This window comes from Tuber melanosporum (assembly GCF_000151645.1).
Source record: "Tuber melanosporum whole genome shotgun sequence assembly, scaffold_19, strain Mel28".
Taxonomy (NCBI): Eukaryota; Fungi; Ascomycota; class Pezizomycetes; order Pezizales; family Tuberaceae; genus Tuber; species Tuber melanosporum.
Genome location: NW_003298852.1, coordinates 824838 through 844233, shown reverse-complemented (window position 1 = coordinate 844233; position 19396 = coordinate 824838). Strand labels below are relative to the sequence as shown.

The 19396-nt window shown below is 46.6% G+C and overlaps 4 protein-coding genes; 1 reads left to right on the top strand and 3 right to left on the bottom strand.

Annotated features, from left to right (window-relative positions):
* Positions 1–304: 304 nt before the first annotated feature.
* Positions 305–3735, bottom strand: GSTUM_00005411001 (uncharacterized protein). XM_002837481.2 has 2 exons: positions 669–3735; positions 305–585 (listed from the first exon to the last, which is right to left on the bottom strand). Exon 1 carries the CDS (start codon positions 3019–3021, stop codon positions 1468–1470), a length of 1554 nt encoding a protein of 517 aa, XP_002837527.1. The 5' UTR covers positions 3022–3735; the 3' UTR covers positions 305–585; positions 669–1467.
* A 1697-nt stretch (positions 3736–5432) lies between these two features.
* On the bottom strand, positions 5433–7113 carry GSTUM_00005410001 (uncharacterized protein). XM_002837480.2 has 4 exons: positions 6548–7113; positions 6391–6451; positions 6170–6318; positions 5433–6088 (listed from the first exon to the last, which is right to left on the bottom strand). Exons 1-4 carry the CDS (start codon positions 6674–6676, stop codon positions 5816–5818), a joined length of 612 nt encoding a protein of 203 aa, XP_002837526.1. The 5' UTR covers positions 6677–7113; the 3' UTR covers positions 5433–5815.
* A 2001-nt stretch (positions 7114–9114) lies between these two features.
* On the bottom strand, positions 9115–10213 carry GSTUM_00005409001 (uncharacterized protein; the record flags this gene model as incomplete). XM_002837479.2 has 4 exons in its annotated part: positions 9115–9619; positions 9673–9738; positions 9801–9966; positions 10048–10213. 4 exons carry the CDS (start codon positions 10211–10213, stop codon positions 9298–9300), a joined length of 720 nt encoding a protein of 239 aa, XP_002837525.1. The 3' UTR covers positions 9115–9297.
* A 501-nt stretch (positions 10214–10714) lies between these two features.
* Positions 10715–12641, top strand: GSTUM_00005408001 (uncharacterized protein). XM_002837478.2 has 7 exons: positions 10715–10952; positions 11010–11063; positions 11179–11274; positions 11358–11537; positions 11607–11651; positions 11719–11821; positions 11880–12641. The coding sequence occupies exons 1-7, from the start codon at positions 10923–10925 to the stop codon at positions 11987–11989; spliced, it is 618 nt and encodes a 205-aa protein (XP_002837524.1). The 5' UTR covers positions 10715–10922; the 3' UTR covers positions 11990–12641.
* Positions 12642–19396: the final 6755 nt, after the last annotated feature.

Sequence of the window (19396 nt, the reverse complement as noted above, 5' to 3'; positions counted from 1 at the left end):
GTATCGTACCGGTATAATAGTAGACTATCGTACCGCACCATTCTCTTCCTCCCCGTGCCGGCTCGGTAGCGCGCCGGCCCGGGCATGGGTATCTCGGAGTGCCACGGGAATAGCTGCGATACGGGAAGTTGTGTGCGGGTTGGTCCTAATTTATTTGTGTGGGGTCCGGGTGCTCTTAAAACCAGTTACGATAGAAATGGCCTCCCGGGGTTTCCCCCCCCCCTACGAACGGACACGCTTGAGTAGACTACGATATCCATGGAGCAATAGGGATATGGATGAGTGAGTGAGAGGTGTGTGTGTGTTTTGGTAGAGTACAAGTATTATATTGGTTGGAAAAAAAGGAAGAATAGAGAATAGAGATAACAGATTTCAGAAAACGCAATGAACACAGAGAGTAAAAGAAAAGAGGGGAGAGATATGGAAAATACAAGTACATCATCTAAAGAATGAAAAGCAAAACTGTGTGCATACCGCGTCCCACACACACACAAGCAACTACCGTATCTTCAAACGGGTCCGTCTGTTGGTCCGACTCAGGAAAAATGTTTCCCAATCGTGCGCGCGCGCCCAAAGTTCGGGTCCCTTATGCTCATCTCAAGCACCGTATTAGTAATATAATAATAATAATAATCGCAGTGTAAAATGAAGCAAATATCGAATTAAACCTTTTTTTTTTTGTTCCTCCCTTCTGAACCTCATTCTTTGCTTTTTGCATTTGCCCCCATTATCCCTCCATCTCGAATTCCAAAGGGAAAAAAAAAAACGAATCAATCAATCTGCAATTTCTCCAATTCCCTCTCATTGCTGCTCTTCAATTCAGTTCGATTCAGTTCAATTCAATCCAATCCACCCCCGTCCACAAGGATTTGAAGAAAAGGAAACAGAAGAAAAGACTCCACAACCTCAATTAACAAGTCATGTAAAAAACACGATCCCGAATTTCACTAAAAAAAAAAAAATACAAATAATCTCTCCCAATTCCCCATTCCGTCCAATCCATTCCAAGTGTCCATTTGCTTGCAATTATCCTCTTCCCCAACACACCCCATGTCATCACCAAAGTTAAGTAACCGAGTAAGGAAGATAAAAAAAGAAAAAACCAACTACCTCAATCATATTTCTCATCCGTATTGAAAAATTCCTCGAGGATTTCCGTTTGTCCCTGGTATTTCTCGCCCTTTCCCAGATTTCATTCCCCCAAACTAAAAGGAAAAAAAGAGTTTAAAAGGAGAAAAAGCAGTGAAACGAAGATATTGTTCCCCCATTTCCAAAAATTTTTTTTTTTACCCACTGTCCATCCCAAACACTTAATTCATAACATACGAGTTTTCAAACACCAATAGTAAAGGCACAAACAGGGGTAACATCAAGGAATAAAGGACAACGGGGGAAACAAAATAACCAGTGAAAGTAACGGCCTGATACGACCAAAGACAAATGCATTAACACCAAGAAATCACGCGCTTAAAACTGGGCACTATTTCTCTTCGTTGCAGAGCCGAAAACTAATCTGGGAGCCTTCAATCCACCAGATTCTTTACTCTCAGTCTGTTTTGTACCAACGCTCTCATCGCTACTGACACTAGACGCGCTGTAGTCTTGCGGAGAATCCCCTCCGCGAATGCTTGTACGACTTGCACGCCCGGAGAGAGATGAAGACACACTCTCAACATCCTCAAACCCAGAACATTCATTTTCCGAGACAGGTGTCATAGTGCCACCGATAGAGCTAGAAGCAGATCTAGCGGTCCTCCTCTCCATCCCTGCGGTAACCAACTTGAAGACGGCCCGTCGGCGTTGTCTGGTTGCAAAGTTCTTGCTTCCTCCATCCTTGTTTGTTGGCTTAGCCTTCAACTCTTCGATAGCTGGAGGACCACGAGGTTGGCGAATAGGGTGAGATCCACTAGCATGTCCTGGGGCAAAGGTTGCCGTCATCGGTGTGGTGGGCATTATCTTAGGGAGTGAGGTCTTTGGAGGTTCCGCGATATCCAAGTTGCTCACATTCACACAAGTGGACAAAGAGCTAGCCTTCCTATGGCCACGCTTGAAACCGCTCGAGTTAGGTTGATTAAGTGTGAGCTTTGGTGGTGACCTAGAACGACCCGAACGTCCAGTAGAAGCATTCAAAGTGGGAGATTGCTTCTCCTGAAGTTGTGTTTGCTGTTGCTGTTGCTGCTGCTGGGGTGGCTGGTAAACAGGTGCGCTATTCTCAGATTGAGCAGAAGCAGGAGGGGATTGCTGCTGTTGCTGGAATTGCTGCAAGTAGTCCACCGAAACTTGAGGCTGTGCGTAGTATCCATAAATGCCATTGTAGATAGGGTAGTATCTATTTGCATTCATGTTGGCAGCGTTTGCGGACTGCTGCATGTAGGAGCCCATACCTCCAGGGCTCATAGGGGGAGTTGAAAAGTTGCCAGATCCAGAAGACTGGAGCTGAAGCTGCTGCAATTGAAGAAGTTGATGGGCAGCGACAGAGTTAGCCAACTGAGCCTGGAGCTCAGCCTGCTTCTGAGCAAGGATGAAATTGGTCGCGAGCAATTGTTGATACCTCTCATTGTCAGTTTCGTCAGACAACTCGAACATTTCACCATTCAAGCCGAGTGCGGGGGAAGATGACGGAGGGGTAGGCAGCTGCTGGGAAGCCGCAGAGTAGGGAGTACCCTGAGAACTCTGATATCCTTGGTAGCGGTTAGGGGACTGCCTAGAACGGGCATTTTGCGGAGGGAAATCGGACGATCCAGGCGGGTTATACCTGGATTCGAGACCACTCTCTGCTGGAGGAGCAGAAGCGGGGGTTGGGTTCGGAGTCCTCGGCGCAGTCCGAAGCCCAGCCAACAAAGCAGACCTTGCCGTGCGAGGAGTGGTGACGGTCTGATTGTCTGCCGGGGCAGAGAGGTTGTTGGAAGGAACTGGCACAGAAATATTCCTAAGGTGCGAACCCTTTCCTCTGGAGGCGAAGGAGGCCGGGTTCCCCTGTTGGTGGAAGTAATTAATTTGAGCAAGACCGCCTGCGTCCATACTCATGATGTCTAGCTCTTAATGAGGGATAGTAAGGGCGGCAAAACCACTCGTCAAAAATGGCAGATTAGAAAATAAGAAGACGATCCGACGATATGTCGTTAGGTCTCAGTTAACAGTCCCAGAATACCGAATGGGATGAAAAATGAGAGAAGCGCTCGACAGAAAAATGTGCCGATGATTAAGTACAGAAGGAGAGTTAGAGTAGTCGTCGAAAGAAAGAGAAGGAGGGAAAATTGCTCCGCAGTTGGGTTAGACCAGACGGCTGTAGAATCAAATCCTTTTGTAAGCCGATTAAAGTCCCTGTGGGGACGAGGCTGATGGGACCGGAGATGGGAAGAAAAAGAGAAAAATAGTTAAAGACACCAACTTGTAATAGGGATGCGTGTGGGCGATGTGGGCCAGAATAAGGACGGGAGGTAAGCAGACGACGACCGACTCTTTTTGACGGTAGGGGATGGAACTTTTTTGAGATGTACAAAAGTGATGATGTACGAGAGGTGCTCAGCACAAAAAGGGGAGAAAGACAAACACCCCGACAGCAGGACAGACTGAGTAGTAGTAAAATAGGGGATGAGAGTGTTGATCAAGCAAGGCGAAGAAAGAATTGCTTTGGGTTGTAGAATGCAGACGGGGGGCGGTGAGGAAAGAGAATTACTACTGCTGCTGCTGTTACTACTGCGAAAGAAAGAAGGTAGAAGGGGTGGTGATGGCGGGGGAAGAGGAGGGGAAGAGAGCGGAGACGGAGAGGGAAGGGAGTGTGGAGTTGTGGAGAGAGTCAAAAGGAACAGGGAAAGGAAGAAGGAAGAGGAGAAGGAGAAGGAGAAGGAGTGAAGGTGAGAGGGAGTGGAAAAAGCAAATGGAAAAAAAGAGAGCAACAGCAGGCGGCACTTGCTGCTTACAGATTAGACAACGGGCCACTACCATGAGCGACGAGAACCAACAATAAGGGAGGAAGCCAATAAGAAGGAAAGGGAGGCTGATGCTTTGTGCGATTCCTCTCTTGATCAGTATTTTCTCAACCTTCTCCCTCCTTCCCTCTCCTCATTCAAGCAGAAAAATGTAATGTACGAATACCAGTATGGGGGTAAAGAGGATGATTGAGTTATGTCTTCTTGCACAGATTTCCAGTCGATATTCAATGATTGGCTACCGTAGATTCCTGACTCTGGGATATTCACTTCCCTCCACCCCCCCTCACGCATCTACGAGTACAGACACACATAGACATATTTAGTTACCTACATACCTGTACTCGTACAGTACTGTACACGCATCACAGAAATGCAACCAATACACGCTGCTCATATCCCTTGATCGAGGAAACTTGGTTATTCAAGATCGCTGGGTATTCCCTTCCTCTCACGCTCTCTCACTCACCTCTCACAAAATTCTTTCACTCTCGTCTCCATTTCTTTCAACAGATGACAATACCGGTGCGACAGACCGAGAGAGAAAAAATTTACGCTGCTCCAGCTCTGTACCATGCGACAAACACCAGAACCTGGCACCGGGAAAGTAAAGTAAACAGAAAACACGCTGCAGAAATCCCCGAAAATTGAAAACCTTTGTTAAAGAATTACCCCTATGTTTTTTTTTTCCACCATGAGCAAAGCACACTCGAGTATGATACAAGTGCAATGAAATGGGAGAGGGGAGAGGGGAGCCAATTTTCTGCAACATCGTGTCGAATCAACCCATTCCCCCCCCCTTTGTCCAAATCAGGCAATACCCTATCCTCGAGCTTACCCTCCGCGCTAACCCCAGCAGCCTCTTGAAACTCCTTGTGAACCTTTTGGGGAAACTTGAGGGAACCCAATTTAGTCGATCTATGAGGGCGTTTCCTGAACTGGACTTGACCCTAATATGGGAAAAGGAAACTTGGGGTACCGTGCCGGTACTCGAGTAGAAGGAAAGGAAAGAGTCGAAATTCTAAAGAGCGCGTCCTCTCTTTTTCAGGAGGTGGAGAACTCGAGCCGATCCTTGGTCGCCCTGCTGCTTACATACCGGTACCGGTATTTCGCCACATCTCTCGTTATAGGCAAGGTTGAGACAGGACGACGCAGGGTACTCGTAGAGTAAGGGAGGGAATCAATTTGTTCCCCCTTCGCTAAACACTCTGTCGGTGGGCTGACTGCCCGAAATAGCTCTACTCTCGTGGGACAGAATGGACTCAGGACACCAGAACTGTGTGACACCGATACAATATCACCCCTCTTTTCCTCGCTTGGTTCTCCAAATTATCCACCTCGCGACGTCTCAAACACTCTATTTGTTTTGCTTCAAACCTTTGGGGAGGACATGGGAGGTAGTACGGTACCGATAGTTCGACACAATGTTACCTTCTGCCTGAATGCAGCGCTAGTAATTGCAAGTCTGCAACTGCACGCTCTGGAAAAGGTATAATACTGTAAGTTTGAATGAACTTATTTATTACAGTACCGTGCCGGTAGCTAGTTTTGTTTATAAAGTAGGTTTATCGTTAACTTTACGGTGGTCTCCCCCAATTCGCAAAACCTACTCGAGTACCGTACGGTATTGATCCTTCCCACCCACCCCCCATATTTTTTGTTTTCTATCATGACTTGATTTCCGGTTCCCAGTTGCTCCACCGAAAAAGAAAAGATATGCAAGAGGCCATTGTCTACTGGCCATCCAGTCAGAGAAACGGACGCGTGAGCCTCGCCATCCACCCTGCCTTGTTCTCAACAAATCTATATTTCCGCTTCTCTATCTCTGCTCACTTGTCCCTAGCCTCCGCTGCGATCCTTCGCGAACGCGTTAAGTTACGCGGTCACACCGGGCTGATCTCCCCCTCCCCCTCCTCTTTAGGTAGGCCAAGCGCCTCTCTCAAGGCCTCGTTCTCGACCTTTAATCCTTCAATAAGAATATCCGGCTCTAAAGCCGTATCCTGCTCATATGCTTCCCTGAGCATCTTGCTGATCCTTGTTAATCGCGCCTGGCTCTCGGTCTCGTTCTGACGTAGGACCGCGTTCGCTTGTCGTTCACTTGCGAGCTGGTTCGTATACGTTTGATGGATATTGATTGTGGAAACAGTGTGCTCGTGCTATAACGACAATCAACCACTGGGATATGGAATAGCTCCACCCCCGAGGAGCAGCAGCAGATAGCGATGAGCTGGACTCACAGCGTAGATTCTCAGACCCTCTAAAACCTTGTCCAGTACCGCCTCATAGTCCTGGACCAGCAGTGAAAGATCCTCGTTTTCTGTTTGGAGATTGTGGTTTTCCTGACGCAGCGCACGGTTTTCTGCTTCAAAATCGACATCGTGGGTGCCTACATACGAAAAGTAACCAGCTCAGCACAACCATACAATACCTCACCCCACAATCCCCCATACCCACGAACCATTTGCTTCACCGTTGGACTCTCGTATATGCGGTAGTGCCTCCCCTGAGTTTGTTCGACTCTTATAAATCAGGGCAATCATCAGTAAATACCCCCCGATAGTAATGAGAGCATCTCCACACGCTCCCCCTTTATTCCAGGCTAAGATGTAACATACTCGAATCTCATCAGCCCTTCTGACTAACCCAGCTGTGCTCTCCCTGTTCTGCGCCAGGATCGCGCTAAGCTCCTGAACCTGCTGCCAGAGATGATTAAGGTCCATTTGGTGCCCAGCGGTGGGGAACATGTTGACCATGCCTGCCTGTTGTAACTGATGCTGTTGCTGCTGTTGCTGGAGCAGATGATTGGAAGGCAAACTGGCACTATCGCGACGCCCGGTAATGCTGATACCACTATTCGAGAAGAGCGGAGTATTGCTATTGCTGTGGCTACTATCTTGATAATTGGATGGCAACATTCACGGTGCCGTAGTTCCCGCTTTCAAACGAGATGCTCCTTCTCCGACGAAAATCCGAGGCGGAGGAGCGAGGGAGAAGATGAAGGAGGAGGTACCCGTATCAACTTATTGGATTGGTAGAGGCTTGTAGATGGAGGTTACTGTCAAAGGAGAGAGAGATGAGAAGAAAAAACAAACAAGCAACGAATGAGATGAATTTTAATTCTGATTTTTCCCTAGAGAATTTCCTGGTCAAAGTTCGTTCGATTGAGCGTTTGTTGAGCTGTCGACCCTGGGTTCCCATAGGCGCCGCTGGTGAGGATAGCACGCCTTGTGGCTCTTGCCAAGCTTTCGCCAGATGCGCCAGGATAGAAACGAGCCACACAACATCCTAGAGTGGAGGTGAGAAATATATCAAAAAGATAAGGGAAGCCGTCCATGGCTGTCAACCCGTTGTGGTAGCTGTGGGGCCAAGGAGGAGGAAGGACGTGGTGAGGATTAGTGACATAATGTTACGATAAGCCTCGCAGAGGCACCGTAGAGCTCCAGAATAAAATATAATACATGACATATCAGAGGTATAGGGGGATGCAGTAATGCCAGCTGCAATATGAAGATATGGAGAAACATATTATCGTATATCATAGTACATGAAGCAGCTTATCCCATGAGGGCAGAAGCCTTAAAAGTTATTTCAAAGGTGCTTGTTCAGGGACACCTCCAGAGACTGTAGTTATACTGTCTGTATACAGCAAAATTTGTGCTTGGCCATAAGAAAGAAGTCTCCCCCTGCCGGTGTGCGGTTTGGAGATAACTCTCAATTTCCTTTATCCTCTTCCTTAGCGCCTGTGTCTCCTCTTAGAGGTGATGGATAATCATCTGAGAAGACATCTTCAAGCCTTCCAGGAAGATGTATAGCAATATTTGATTGGTGGGAAACTCAAATGATGGGATAACAAAACCCCCGGCCAAGCGCGCAGTCAATCCTGTAGCCGTAATAGAGCATGTGTTCGGTAGACTTTTGTGCACATCCTAAGCACACTGTCAAACGAGAGAAAAAATAAACACTGCATACAATACCGGCGCCATAACGCACATTTTTTAAAAGAGCCAAAGCTACCGAACATCAGAGCATTCAGGTACGGTTCCTCAATAATCTTCACTACCTGTATCTAACTTAGCTCCCCAGGTATAGGCGTGCAGTACCATGAGAACACCCTCCCCTCCCCTTCCCCGGAGCGCAGCATTGCCGGGGAGAATAAGAAACCATTGGATCGAACACTGCTTATCACCGGGCCCATGCAGAAGAAGGTTCCGTTTTGAAAAAATGAGAAAAATGAAAAACGATACGTCTAAGAATACGACAGCAACCAAATCTCCCCATCTTCGATTAACAACGAACCAAACCCGAGAAACAACGCACCATAAATATTCTTGATGAATTGGTATCATGAGCTATTTGAAACAGAAGAGTGTCTGATTTTCTGATCCACGAATTGGATAATATTTTTCCCTTATCCGTTCATGAGAGTTTCAGGCCTGAGACGGGCTCCTTCGAGTGGGGGGGACGTTTTCTGTACGAGTACTGTATGGTTTGGTCAAGTTGGGTATTGCCTACTCGGGGAAGTACCGTAGCCTGTGTACTCGAGTTGAAGTCAAGTCAGGGCTAGTTGTGCTCTTGAGGATCGCCGGAGGGATCTGGTCGATAGATGTAACATGTCGGTAACTAGTTTGGCTCTCGGCGGGGCGGTTGGTTGGCTCTTGGCTTTGGGAATATCTCCGATGGGTTTAACGGCAGATCTTTTGTGCTGCAGTTTCTGAACTTGCCGATACTTTACAAAACAGGAGGTGTGGGCCCCCGAGCACTACCGGTACCGCGGCCCCACTCAAGTCGAGCATTGTCCACTCGAAGGTACTGTACTCGAGCATAACCACAATAACTCCGAGAAATCTCCTATAGGCTTATTCTGCGGTAATTAGAGAGGGCAGAGCAAGAACGGAGCACAAATTCGGGCTTTTGGTGGTAATCGGGAGCCCACCTGGGTTTGGGGACAATTCACACTTTCCGGTTCGGCCAGTAGGCTGCTCAACACCTGTTGTACCCATCGTGTTAGCGAAGCCTGAGTCTAAAAGTTGTGCAGTTACTTATTTCAGTACCACTCCCCGCACGTTGAGAAGTGTCAACCTCTGAGCGCTATTGGTGCCGAGGTGGCAAAAAAATTTGAGTAATGTATCATAGTGGTGGTATGCGCACATGAGTCTCCCTTAGGCCCTTTAACTGGCCATTGTGAATAAACGAATCTACCATTACCGTATGGTTATATTTGACGCCACCGGGAAAGAAAACCTAAACTCCTTACACGTACGGATTATGACAGAAGAGGAAAAATGATACATAAATTAAGAACGAAAACGGGTATTAGTGATGACAGAGTTGCTGGCGGTGCTAATGAAGATGAATGTCCGACAAATTAGTTTGCTTGTTCAAGTATCTTCCTTAACTGATCCTCCACACTTTCCTCAATTTCATCATCTTCGTCCTCATCCATTCGGTCTGTGTCTGGAAATTTAGACTTCTCGATCTGATATGCCAACTTCGCAGCGAGAAGTCGGGTTCGCTCCAACTCTGTTGCTAACGGACCATCCTTGGTAACAAGATTTGGCTGCACCGACTGCTGGGGGTCTGCAAAAGGAGCTATCAAGGACTTTAGCTGAGAGTAATACGCATGCCTCTGACGCTGGGCTTGAAGCGCAGCTGAGTGATTGGCTAGCTTTGCCTTTAGGATTTGATATCTTGTCTTGGTTAGCTACGTTCTGATGTGAATTCCGGGCTTTGGCATGCATACTCTTCCAAATCCTCTTCACTGTCTTTTTCCTCTGCCGGGTAGCTTTCTGGAAGAAGATCGATATTTCTGTGGGGTGGATTAGCGATACTATATGAGTATAGATTTTATGGACGGGGTAAGGAACTTACTGAGGATCTTTAAGATTCGCTCCCCGCCTTAGGACATCGTCTTCTTGTGTGATACCCTCCACATTGTCGTCTTTTTTCTGATACAAATCATCGATCTGTTCAGCAACATGCCTCAAAGCCTGCGAACTGTAGACAAGTTTCTGATGCCTCTTAGCGACGACATTCACTGAAGGTCTCATTAGCCAGTATTCAAATTCTCATGAATTCTGCGACAGGGGGGACTCCAGGGGTAAGCAGGGCAACCTACGCTTGTATAGAACTTGATTCAAAACCCCCTCAGAAAGGTCTCCGTGCTCTCCTTCTGGCACCCTGTCTTGCCAACCTGCCTTCGGGTTGAGGGTGCCACCCAGAATCCGTAGTTGGGATGAAAGAAATCCCTTCTTTATATCGTAGATTGAGTTCCCGGCGGCCATATTTTATTGAAATGGTTTTATGGAGATGTATTCTATCTTAGAACCTAGTGTGAACGACAGTGTCGCGGATATCCCTTTGCGGATTTTGCTTGAGGCGGTTGATGGCGATCCTTATTCTGGTGATGCGGAATCACTGGGGGACGCGTTGGGGGCAGTTTGTTGTTCACGTTGCTTGACTTCTCCCGTCAGCGGTTCTTAAAATGGACTCTGCACACTTGGGAATACAACGCGAAATGTCTTTTGGGCAACAACTCTGTCTCCTATGAATCCTACACAGGATGATTCTTTCTCTGGCTTTGGGTTTATAATAAAAGAATCGACTGTTGCGGATACCGGTACTATGGAGGTCTAGTGGATGACGCTTACATACCCATAACTGGTGGTCATTTGATTCCAAAGTCATAACTTATAGCCCGATGCGGCTCGTACCTCGCGCCCTCTCTCTTCCGAACCTGCTCTCGTGGCGACAACCCCAACCCCCCAAACCTCCGCAGCCTTCGACGATCCATCCCCAAGAACCTTACATACCCGCAACCACTAATCGACATCGCTATTCAGTTGAGATTACTATCGTCGAGCCTCAGTTTACTTCTATCGACGTCGCTTACCTTCATCCCGCTTGAACAGCTGCCTGTCAAACGTCACGTCATCCGCTCCCCAGACTAGACAGCTACCTGTACTCGCTTCGTAACCACCACCGAAATTAACCATGGCCACAAAGAAGAAGATTCTTTTGAAGGTATTCTACTCTCTAGGATGAGTTATCTCCTGCGGTAACTGACAATCTAATTTTCAGGTTATTATCCTTGGTGATAGTGGAGTTGGAAAGACGTCTTTGATGAACCAATATGTACAATGCCCCCCGCCCTCATATGCGCAATGCGCCCTTTGTCGTCCATATCACGAGGATCTAAATATCTAAATTCCTAGAAGAGTTGTGATGCTGACACAAGTCGGGTGAATAGGTAAACAAGAAGTTCAGTGCGAGCTACAAAGCAACTATTGGCGCTGATTTCTTGACAAAGGAAGTGCTTGTTGACGATAGGCTTGTGACTATGCAGGTATGGAAGTCGTATTACTGAGCGCTCGAGGGCCATTGCCTTGATTTTGGGACATGCGCTAACCCATGTTTTTGTGGCAATAGTTGTGGGATACCGCTGGCCAGGAAAGATTTCAATCTCTTGGTGTCGCTTTCTACCGTGGTGCCGATTGTTGCGTTCTTGTCTATGATGTCAATAACTCGAAATCCTTCGATACTCTCGACTCCTGGCGAGACGAGTTTTTGATACAAGCTTCTCCCAGAGATCCAGATTCGTTTCCTTTTGTGAGTCACCCGCCCCCCTACCTTACCATTGGCGCTCGGCAGCCACCGGATGTTGACGTACAATTATAGGTTGTTCTAGGAAACAAGATTGATGTAGAGGAGAGCAAGAGAATGGTTTGTTCCCCGTATCCAGTCTATTATTCGCCCTGTTCCGACACCTAGTTTGGCTAACCCTCTGTAGATTTCCCAAAGGCGGGCTATGGCTTTCTGTACATCCAAAGGAGGTATCCCCTACTTTGAGACCTCTGCAAAGGAGGCTATAAATGTTGAGCAAGCATTTGAAGGTAACAGCTCCTAAAAGCCAAAGTTTCACCTGGGGGTTTTCTGACTCGCAATACCTAGTAATTGCCCGAAACGCCCTACAACAGGAAGAATCCGACGACTTTACCGGAGACTTCCAAGACCCAATCAACATCCACCTCGACAACGAACAGAGTGGGTGCGCTTGTTAGAGAGAGGGAAAGAAAGCGAGTATAGAGGAAGAAAGAAAGAAAGGAAAGAACCCACTGTCATGATTCTATATGCAATATCTGGGTAGATCCTAGAACTTACGGACGATAATGAGTGTCATGTACACTGTGACCAGGCACCCAACCCCTTACTCTCAATATATCTGAAGGTGTTCGGGGAGTCGCATTGGTATATCATAACCTTTTGCCTTCATATTGCGTGGGGTATTGGCTTCTTTAATGATAAGTTAGTGGTGAGGAATGTTTGGTTTTTCTTTTTACCATGAGGGCAGATGGATAGATGGCTAGCGGCTGGCTACTTTTTTGTCCCATGTCTTTGTCTCTGTCTCTATTTTTATTTTTTTCAGATTACAAAATCGAAAGGCATTCATGCTTTGTTATGCTACTTGTATGTCATTAGTTCCCTTTCCTTTTTTTCCTCTTTTTCGGTGTTTGCTTTCTTTCTCTCTCTCCTTGCTCTATGCTTCCCCATTGGTTCTCTTAAGTTATATACATATAAACCGTATCTATTACCGTTTGGTATCGTACCTTTTTTTAAGGTCTCTTGCATTGCTTTAATCAAGTTTCTCGATGAGTTGTTTTGGTATCGCAGGAGGAAGAAAGGAATATATTGCCAAGCCCGGCTTACGGTGGATCTCCTGTTTGTGCGAGCACGCGGTACGCGGTATTTTGTATTGGAGTGTTTTGTGAATTGAGAATTGAGGTATTTGCATACTTTGCATGTGACTGCCGGGTGAGTGAGGATCCTTGGTACCCTGGATTGGTGGAGACTATGAATACGGTAGTGGGGAAACCCACCCGGGTATTCGCGCTTTCTTGTGCTACTGGTATGTGACGTGAATCTTGTGAAGGCTGCCGCGATGGATCCTTGTCATTGTCGGTCTCCCAGGTTTGATCAAAGAGGGTTGATATCGAGTGATGGTCCGTGAACGTGTTCGTCACTCTGGGGGGGGAGATGTTTTAGTTAGTGACTGAGTGATCACAATGAATGAGTCCAGGGCCAGCATATAATAATAGGAACTTTCCTTTTTTCTTCCAAATTCCCCGTGTCAAGTTTGGTGGGGAGGCTACGACAATAATTATACGGTAAAGGTCTCATCTCCCATTAATGTTTGCAAAAATCCCCTCAAATGCCATGGTACCCTCAAATACCACAGGAATATATTATGTAAGTTCTACTATGTAAATAAAATACAAATTAGGTTTCTGGTTATAAATTATTTACATAGTCTTGGCAGTTGTAATAGGGAATTGGAAGAATATGAGAAGAAATATTTTCTACTTCACCATTTTTTTTTTCTCCCACTCAACTTAGTTTTTCCCTACAAACTTCCTCCCCTTCCGCTACTTCATCTTTTCAGCCAATCTACATCCGCCCTTATTCCCCACTCTTGCTCCTACTGCTGCATCTCTCTCTCTGATCCATCTGGTTTTTTGCTGCTCAGTCTTCGCTCCGCCCTTGGCTTTCGGCTTTTTCTGGTCTTTTAGTATTCAGTTTTGCTGGCTTTGGGTGCTATGATCTTCCTGGTCTTGGGTGCCGTGCTCTACCCTCTGCTCTGCGCTCTTGGGTCTCCTCTTGTCGCTCTCGTTCCTTTGCTCTCCTCTTCTTGCTGTCCAGTCTTCGTTCGCCAGTCTTCCCTCTTTGCTCCTCACTCTCTCACCTCCAGTATTTGCTCGCTAGTACTTCCTCTCTGGAGGTCTTCCTCTGCTCTCAGCTCCACGATCTTCGCTTTTTTCGCTTTTCCTTTAGCTCTTCTCTGGTTGTTCTGGCGTTTTGCTCTTTCCTCTTCCTCTCCTGAGACTCTTTGCTCTTCCTGGTCTTTGTCCTGTACTCTGTCCGTTCCTCTTCAGGCTTCACTCTCCGCTCATCGCTAGCCTCTCTTTGCTCGCCTCTCTTTGCCCGTCTCTCTCTGCTCCTAGCTCTTCCCTTCTGGCTCTGGCTCTCCTACCTTGAGTTTTTGCTCTGCTCTCCTCGCTCACTAGTCTTTTCTCTCTCTGGTCTTTGGTCTCCGGCCTTTGGTATTCCCTCTCAGAGCTTCCCTCTCTGGACATCTCCTTCGGCTATCTGCTCTGTGGACTTTCCTCTTTTTGTGTCTCTCTTGGCTTTTCCTGGCTTGTTCAGGCATTTTGTTTTTCGCTCTTCCTGTCCTTGGACTCTCCGCTCTTTCTAGCCTTTGGCTCTCTGCTTCATTCTCTCTGCATATCTTAGCTCTCCAGCTCTTCACTCTCCAGCTCCTCGCACTCCAGCTCCTAGCTCTCCGACTCCTCACGCTCCAGCTCCTAGCTCTTTGACTCCTCGTACTCCAGCTCCTAGCTCTCCGACTCCTCGTGCTCCGACTCCTCTCTCTCTGGCTCCTTGCTCTCTAGCTCCTTGCTCTCTAGCTTCTGGCTCTCTGGCTTCTGGCTCTCTGGCTTCTCGGTCTCCACTCTCGTTGACTGGTCTTTCTTTAGTTCCATTTCTGAGACTTGGAGTCTTATCTATTATGTCTGCACTCTCTCAACTCCCTGGTGCACTGGCACTGGGACAACATTTTCCCAACTTTACCAAAGTATGAGAAACCATTGAGGATTGGTCAGTTAAAGAAAAGTTCAGCTTTAGAGTTCTTAATCGTGATAGTACAAGAGCTATCTATGTTTGTGCTACTGAAGGCTGCCAGTGGTGAGTGAGAGCACACTATACAAACCAAGAGGATGTTAAAATTGGCGTTCTAGTGACTGAGCATATATGTCTTTCAGGCAATCGTGAAAAAAGAACTTGTGTATCTGGTACCCAAGCCTGGCTGCAATGCCATATACCTAGATATATAAATGTTACACAAGCCACTAAGCCTAGGGAAATTATCGAATGTTTGCGTATTCAGTTTGGAGAGATCTTGTTATACAAAGTAGCATCTAGATTAAAGAGTCATCTACTAGATGATACACTCGAAGGTCAACGAGAGGGATTCCGTCAGCTTTCTCAATATGTTAACTCTGTCTTACAAGCAAATCCAAATACATATATCCGCCTATCATCAGAGGACGCCACTCATCGATTTTGGAGAATCTTTATATGTCCTTCCCAGTCTCAGAACTCTTTTCGCTTGTGCCGTTGCTTTATTGCTGTAGATGGAACCTTCTTAAAAATGAAGTTTGTGCAAACTCTCCTAGTTGCTGTAACAGTTGATGCAAATGGAAAGACATTATTGCTTGCTTGGTCGATTGTGGAAAGTGAGAATGCTTCCTCTTGGGAGTATTTTCTGTCAAATCTCCTACAGGCAATTCCAGAAATGAGTAGTGAGGAAGTGACACTCATGAGCGACCATGATAAAGGTTTGGTGAGGGCCTCCGAGAACCTGCCAGCTACCATTATCCGAGCTTATTGCTGCCAGCACCTCAAGGAGAACCTTGTAACTGCCTATAGAAGAGACTTATCCAACCTCTTTTAGGCGGTTGCAAGGGCACCAAGTATTGAATTATTTGAAGCAGCAATGGTGAAGGTCCAGGAAGTCAAGCCGACGGCTAAGCAGTACTTGCGCAATGCTGATCCAACACTTTGGGTAAAGGCTTTCTTTTCGGGGAAGCGGTATGGCCACGATACTTTCAATATTGTTGAGTTAGTTACCAGTACTCTGAAGCTTGATTGTGAGCTATCTATTGTAGAGTTACTAAATGCAATTTGGTATAAGCTTATGGGCCAACACTTGGAACGATATAGAGAGGCCACTGCGACTAGTCCTACCATATTGTATACTAAATTTTGTACTCAACTGTTAGGTCAAAGCAGGGTGTGGGCAAGACAAAATATTGCTCTGATGGTAGATGAATGTCATGGACATGTTATCCAGCCAAATGGAGCTGTGAAACTTGTGGACCTTGACCATGAGACTTGCTCTTGTTCTAACTATCAGGAGAATGGCATTCCGTGTGGACATGCTTTAACTTGTATCTTGACTATCGACCAGGTTTGTCTTGCACTTTCATACTTTATCTTGTTATCACTGACATCATGGTAGCCTGTCCAAAACTACCTTCCTAATAGCTTTTCCATCGCTACCTGGAAATTGATTTACGAGGACAACTTCCTTCCTGTCGATATTACCAATAATGAAGGAAATGGAATACCAGCTGTACTCCACGTGGGAATCATTCCTATTGCTCCACATGTGGAGCCGCCTATTACTCGGAAGTCCCGTGGAAGACCCAGAAAAGAGCGCATTCGAGTTGGTGAAGTTCAGCAAAGACAACTGATTGCCAATCAATTAGGTATTTTACCGGATAAGCCTGTACGTCCTAGACAAAAATGCTCAACATGTGGGGGAATTGGACACAATTCAGTTACTTGTCGCCGCTCACATGGCTAGTAAATTTCTTCTTGCTAATTTAATTCTCAATTCTGTACTTACATTTTTTGTTCTCTGAATTATATACAATATAAAAATTTTCTTTACATTAAAATTTTAAAAATTAATTAAAAAAACTTACATAATATATTCCCGTGGCATTTGAGGGTACTGTGGTATTTGAGGGGATTTTTGCAAACATTAATGGGAGATGAGACCTTTACCGATAATTATATGGCCGACCGACAAACCCCGGTTTTGCTCCTGGAGACACTCCCCGGACGCGGGACTCAGCGGGAATACCGGTATCCCGTCCACAGTCCTTTGAGCGTGTCGACCGCACGGACGTTTCGTGGTGGACGTGTTTGAATGAATTCTAGTATGGCATTCGAACCTTACCTACCTACCTACCTACCTATCACATATCATACCTACCTTGATGTGTGGGTTTGATGCGGTTGCTCCATTGTTCGGACCTCTCTATCTACACTATGCTACTTCGCTGTGTGTGTGCCCTAGTCCTCAAGCACTAACCCTACATACCTGCTCTGGGCTTTGGAGAGCAGGCGTCACTGGCGGTGTGGAGTGGGTGGGGTACTATGGGTACGGGGAGGTTAGTGATGGGATGGACAAGAGGTTATCTATTGGCCGAAGACATATGTGCAGCAGCACAGCAATCTAGAAATATGTCTTCGGCCATTCTCACCCATGTCCGTCTGGTCACTGACCTTTATATCATACCCTAGTACACATTTTGCAAGTTGTCAGAACTTGGGGGGGGGGTGGTGGTGGCTTGTTTTTTTCTCTCTTTTCCATCGAGATGTGTCCTATTCTGTATTACGACTTGCGATTATACATTTGTCATTTGGGGCTGTTTGTTTGCTGTCCTTCTGCGATAATCTCGCGACCCGTAAGGATCTTGTCATGTATTCGAGTGAGGATTGGTGAAGCGGTGTGTTGCTAGTATCATATGTGATGGGGTGCGCGGTAGGTGAAGAGCAGCCTTCTGGTTTACGATATGGCTGATACTTAAATGGTTCCAGCTCGAGCCTTTGCGATTCCAGATTTGGGGTTCTTGCCGTGTGTCTTTGGGCAAACAGACATAAACAGTGTCCCCCTCCACCCCGCTCCTGGAACCGCGGCTTCAGTTAGTTGGCTGTCCGGCATCTTTCGCGCGCGTCGGTGGGGAAGCATTGTTGAAAAACTTGAAAGTGGTGGAGTTTCGCTGATTCCGAGCTTTTGCTCTTAAGTTCTCTGGTCTTCATGGCATGCGATTTACGATAGCTGTCGATTTGCATTGTAGTATCATACTGTACTACAATTGAGCGTTTTTGTCGTTTTCTTGTCACTCGCTCACGTACTTCTGTTTTTTGTTTGTTTGTCTGTTTGTAGGTGGGTGGGTGATAGGTTGTGACGTTGCTGACACTCCCACTCACCCCCCCTCCTCCTCCCTTCCTCTCGCCCTGATCACCTGTCAAGTGCTTTCTGCCACTATGCGTTATTGTGGATGTTTTCCCTCCTGCACTGGCTTATTGGAATCAGCGATGTAATATCATATGCATAGCATTTTCAGAGTCAAGGGGTGATGCTGTGTGTGATACAGTCCAAGCCATAACCACAGCACTCAGCAGAGCAGCATCACGGCCAAATACTCGAGATATGGAGGGTTCACAGCAGGAAAACATATGACATCATGGATAGGGAGGACTTGCGGTGGCAGGAGATGATAAGTTTTTCTGGGAAAGGGAAAGAGAGAAAAAAGCGGGGTCGGCTTAACACGAGTATCATGCCGTAACTTGGTATGAAGGCGTGAAACGCTTGCTGCGGTTTTAGGTACGATACATACTGTCCCGAAGGAGGCACGGGGTATCATGCAGAAAATACTCGAGCGTGATACCGTATATGCCCCCTCTTTACCAAGACTTCGGACACGGTCTCAGGTTCGGGATTCGGAGAGCTATAGTATCTGAAACTGGAATGCCGGTCTCGGGAATCACCACGGGCCTTTTTTCTTCTCTATGGCCTTGGCAATATTATCATACTATGCCTTGTTATACTAGCACGTGAAAAAAAAAAAACCCCTACCGGTAGTCGCGCTTTTGTAATTTATGTCTTGGACACTTTTTTATCGCGATTTCCGCGAGCACCGGTTTCTGGAATATCTACTCGTATGGGGAAGTCAACGCGGAGCCAATTTCCGAAGCCAATTTCCGAATGGTTAGGTCAGTTTTGCTTGGGGTTCGTTGATACCGGTATCATAAGTGATGGAGTTTTTTTCGTAATCTTGTCGTGTTGCTTATTCGTATAGTAATATTATCATGGAATACTTGGGATGTTTTGTGGATTAGTTGTATATAAAAAGGGGCCCTGGGACCCACCATGAATGAGAGGATAATTATCGGGAAGAGTACGGTAGTCTAGTGGTCCTTCTACATTTCCTTTCTTCCCACGACTCTGACTCTTTGTCGTTCTCTGTGGTTGGACGTTCGTCCGTATCTGATGGAGGGAGGTGAAATGATCGTTCAGCTGTGATGACGGTATGGAGGTGTAGTCCAGAGGAGCGCTTTGTCTATTGAAGATTGCTATGGTGTCATACTCAAATACGTCCGTTCATGCCCTACGGTAGTGCTCCCCCATATCTGCGTCTCCCTCAATGCTATCATACAGTACAAGATCCTACCAACCAGGATTATCATGCCATCAGTATCCGGTCCGGGCTAATTCTCACCAAAGAACGCCGTCGGGCCAAGTATAAGTTCCACAGTGCTCGTACTTGTACCGGTACTCCATATATGACTGTGCTTACTCACCACCGGACCTACCGTAGAAGAACTGCGCGGATGAAATTGTGGCCCAGCTCGTACTACGCTGTATAGTACCACAAAATCTCCCAACTGTTCGCAAGGACTCTTCAGGAACCGGGTATATATATCCCAGTGGTACGTTACAGTACAGTGCTGCGCCACCAGTCTCTCTCTCCTCTCACTGGGATAGGGTATCTAGGGAACACTTCCTCAGTAGCACAAGATTCTATCTCCATCTCCCGTCCCGAGCGCCTATTGTGCAG

Excerpts from the sequence above, each read along its gene's own strand:
- GSTUM_00005408001 (XM_002837478.2), top strand. The coding sequence starts at position 10,923 with ATGGCCACAAAGAAGAAGATTCTTTTGAAG. Across the intron at positions 10,953-11,009 it reads AGAAGAAGATTCTTTTGAAG|GTTATTATCCTTGGTGATAG; the intron begins GTATTCTACTCT and ends TCTAATTTTCAG. Across the intron at positions 11,275-11,357 it reads ATAGGCTTGTGACTATGCAG|TTGTGGGATACCGCTGGCCA; the intron begins GTATGGAAGTCG and ends TTGTGGCAATAG.
- GSTUM_00005411001 (XM_002837481.2), bottom strand. The coding sequence starts at position 3,021 with ATGGACGCAGGCGGTCTTGCTCAAATTAATTACTTCCACCAACAGGGG.
- GSTUM_00005410001 (XM_002837480.2), bottom strand. The coding sequence starts at position 6,676 with ATGTTCCCCACCGCTGGGCACCAAATGGACCTTAATCATCTCTGGCAG. Across the intron at positions 6,319-6,390 it reads GTCCAACGGTGAAGCAAATG|GCACCCACGATGTCGATTTT; the intron begins GTTCGTGGGTAT and ends TTTCGTATGTAG. Across the intron at positions 6,089-6,169 it reads AGGGTCTGAGAATCTACGCT|CACGAGCACACTGTTTCCAC; the intron begins GTGAGTCCAGCT and ends TTGTCGTTATAG.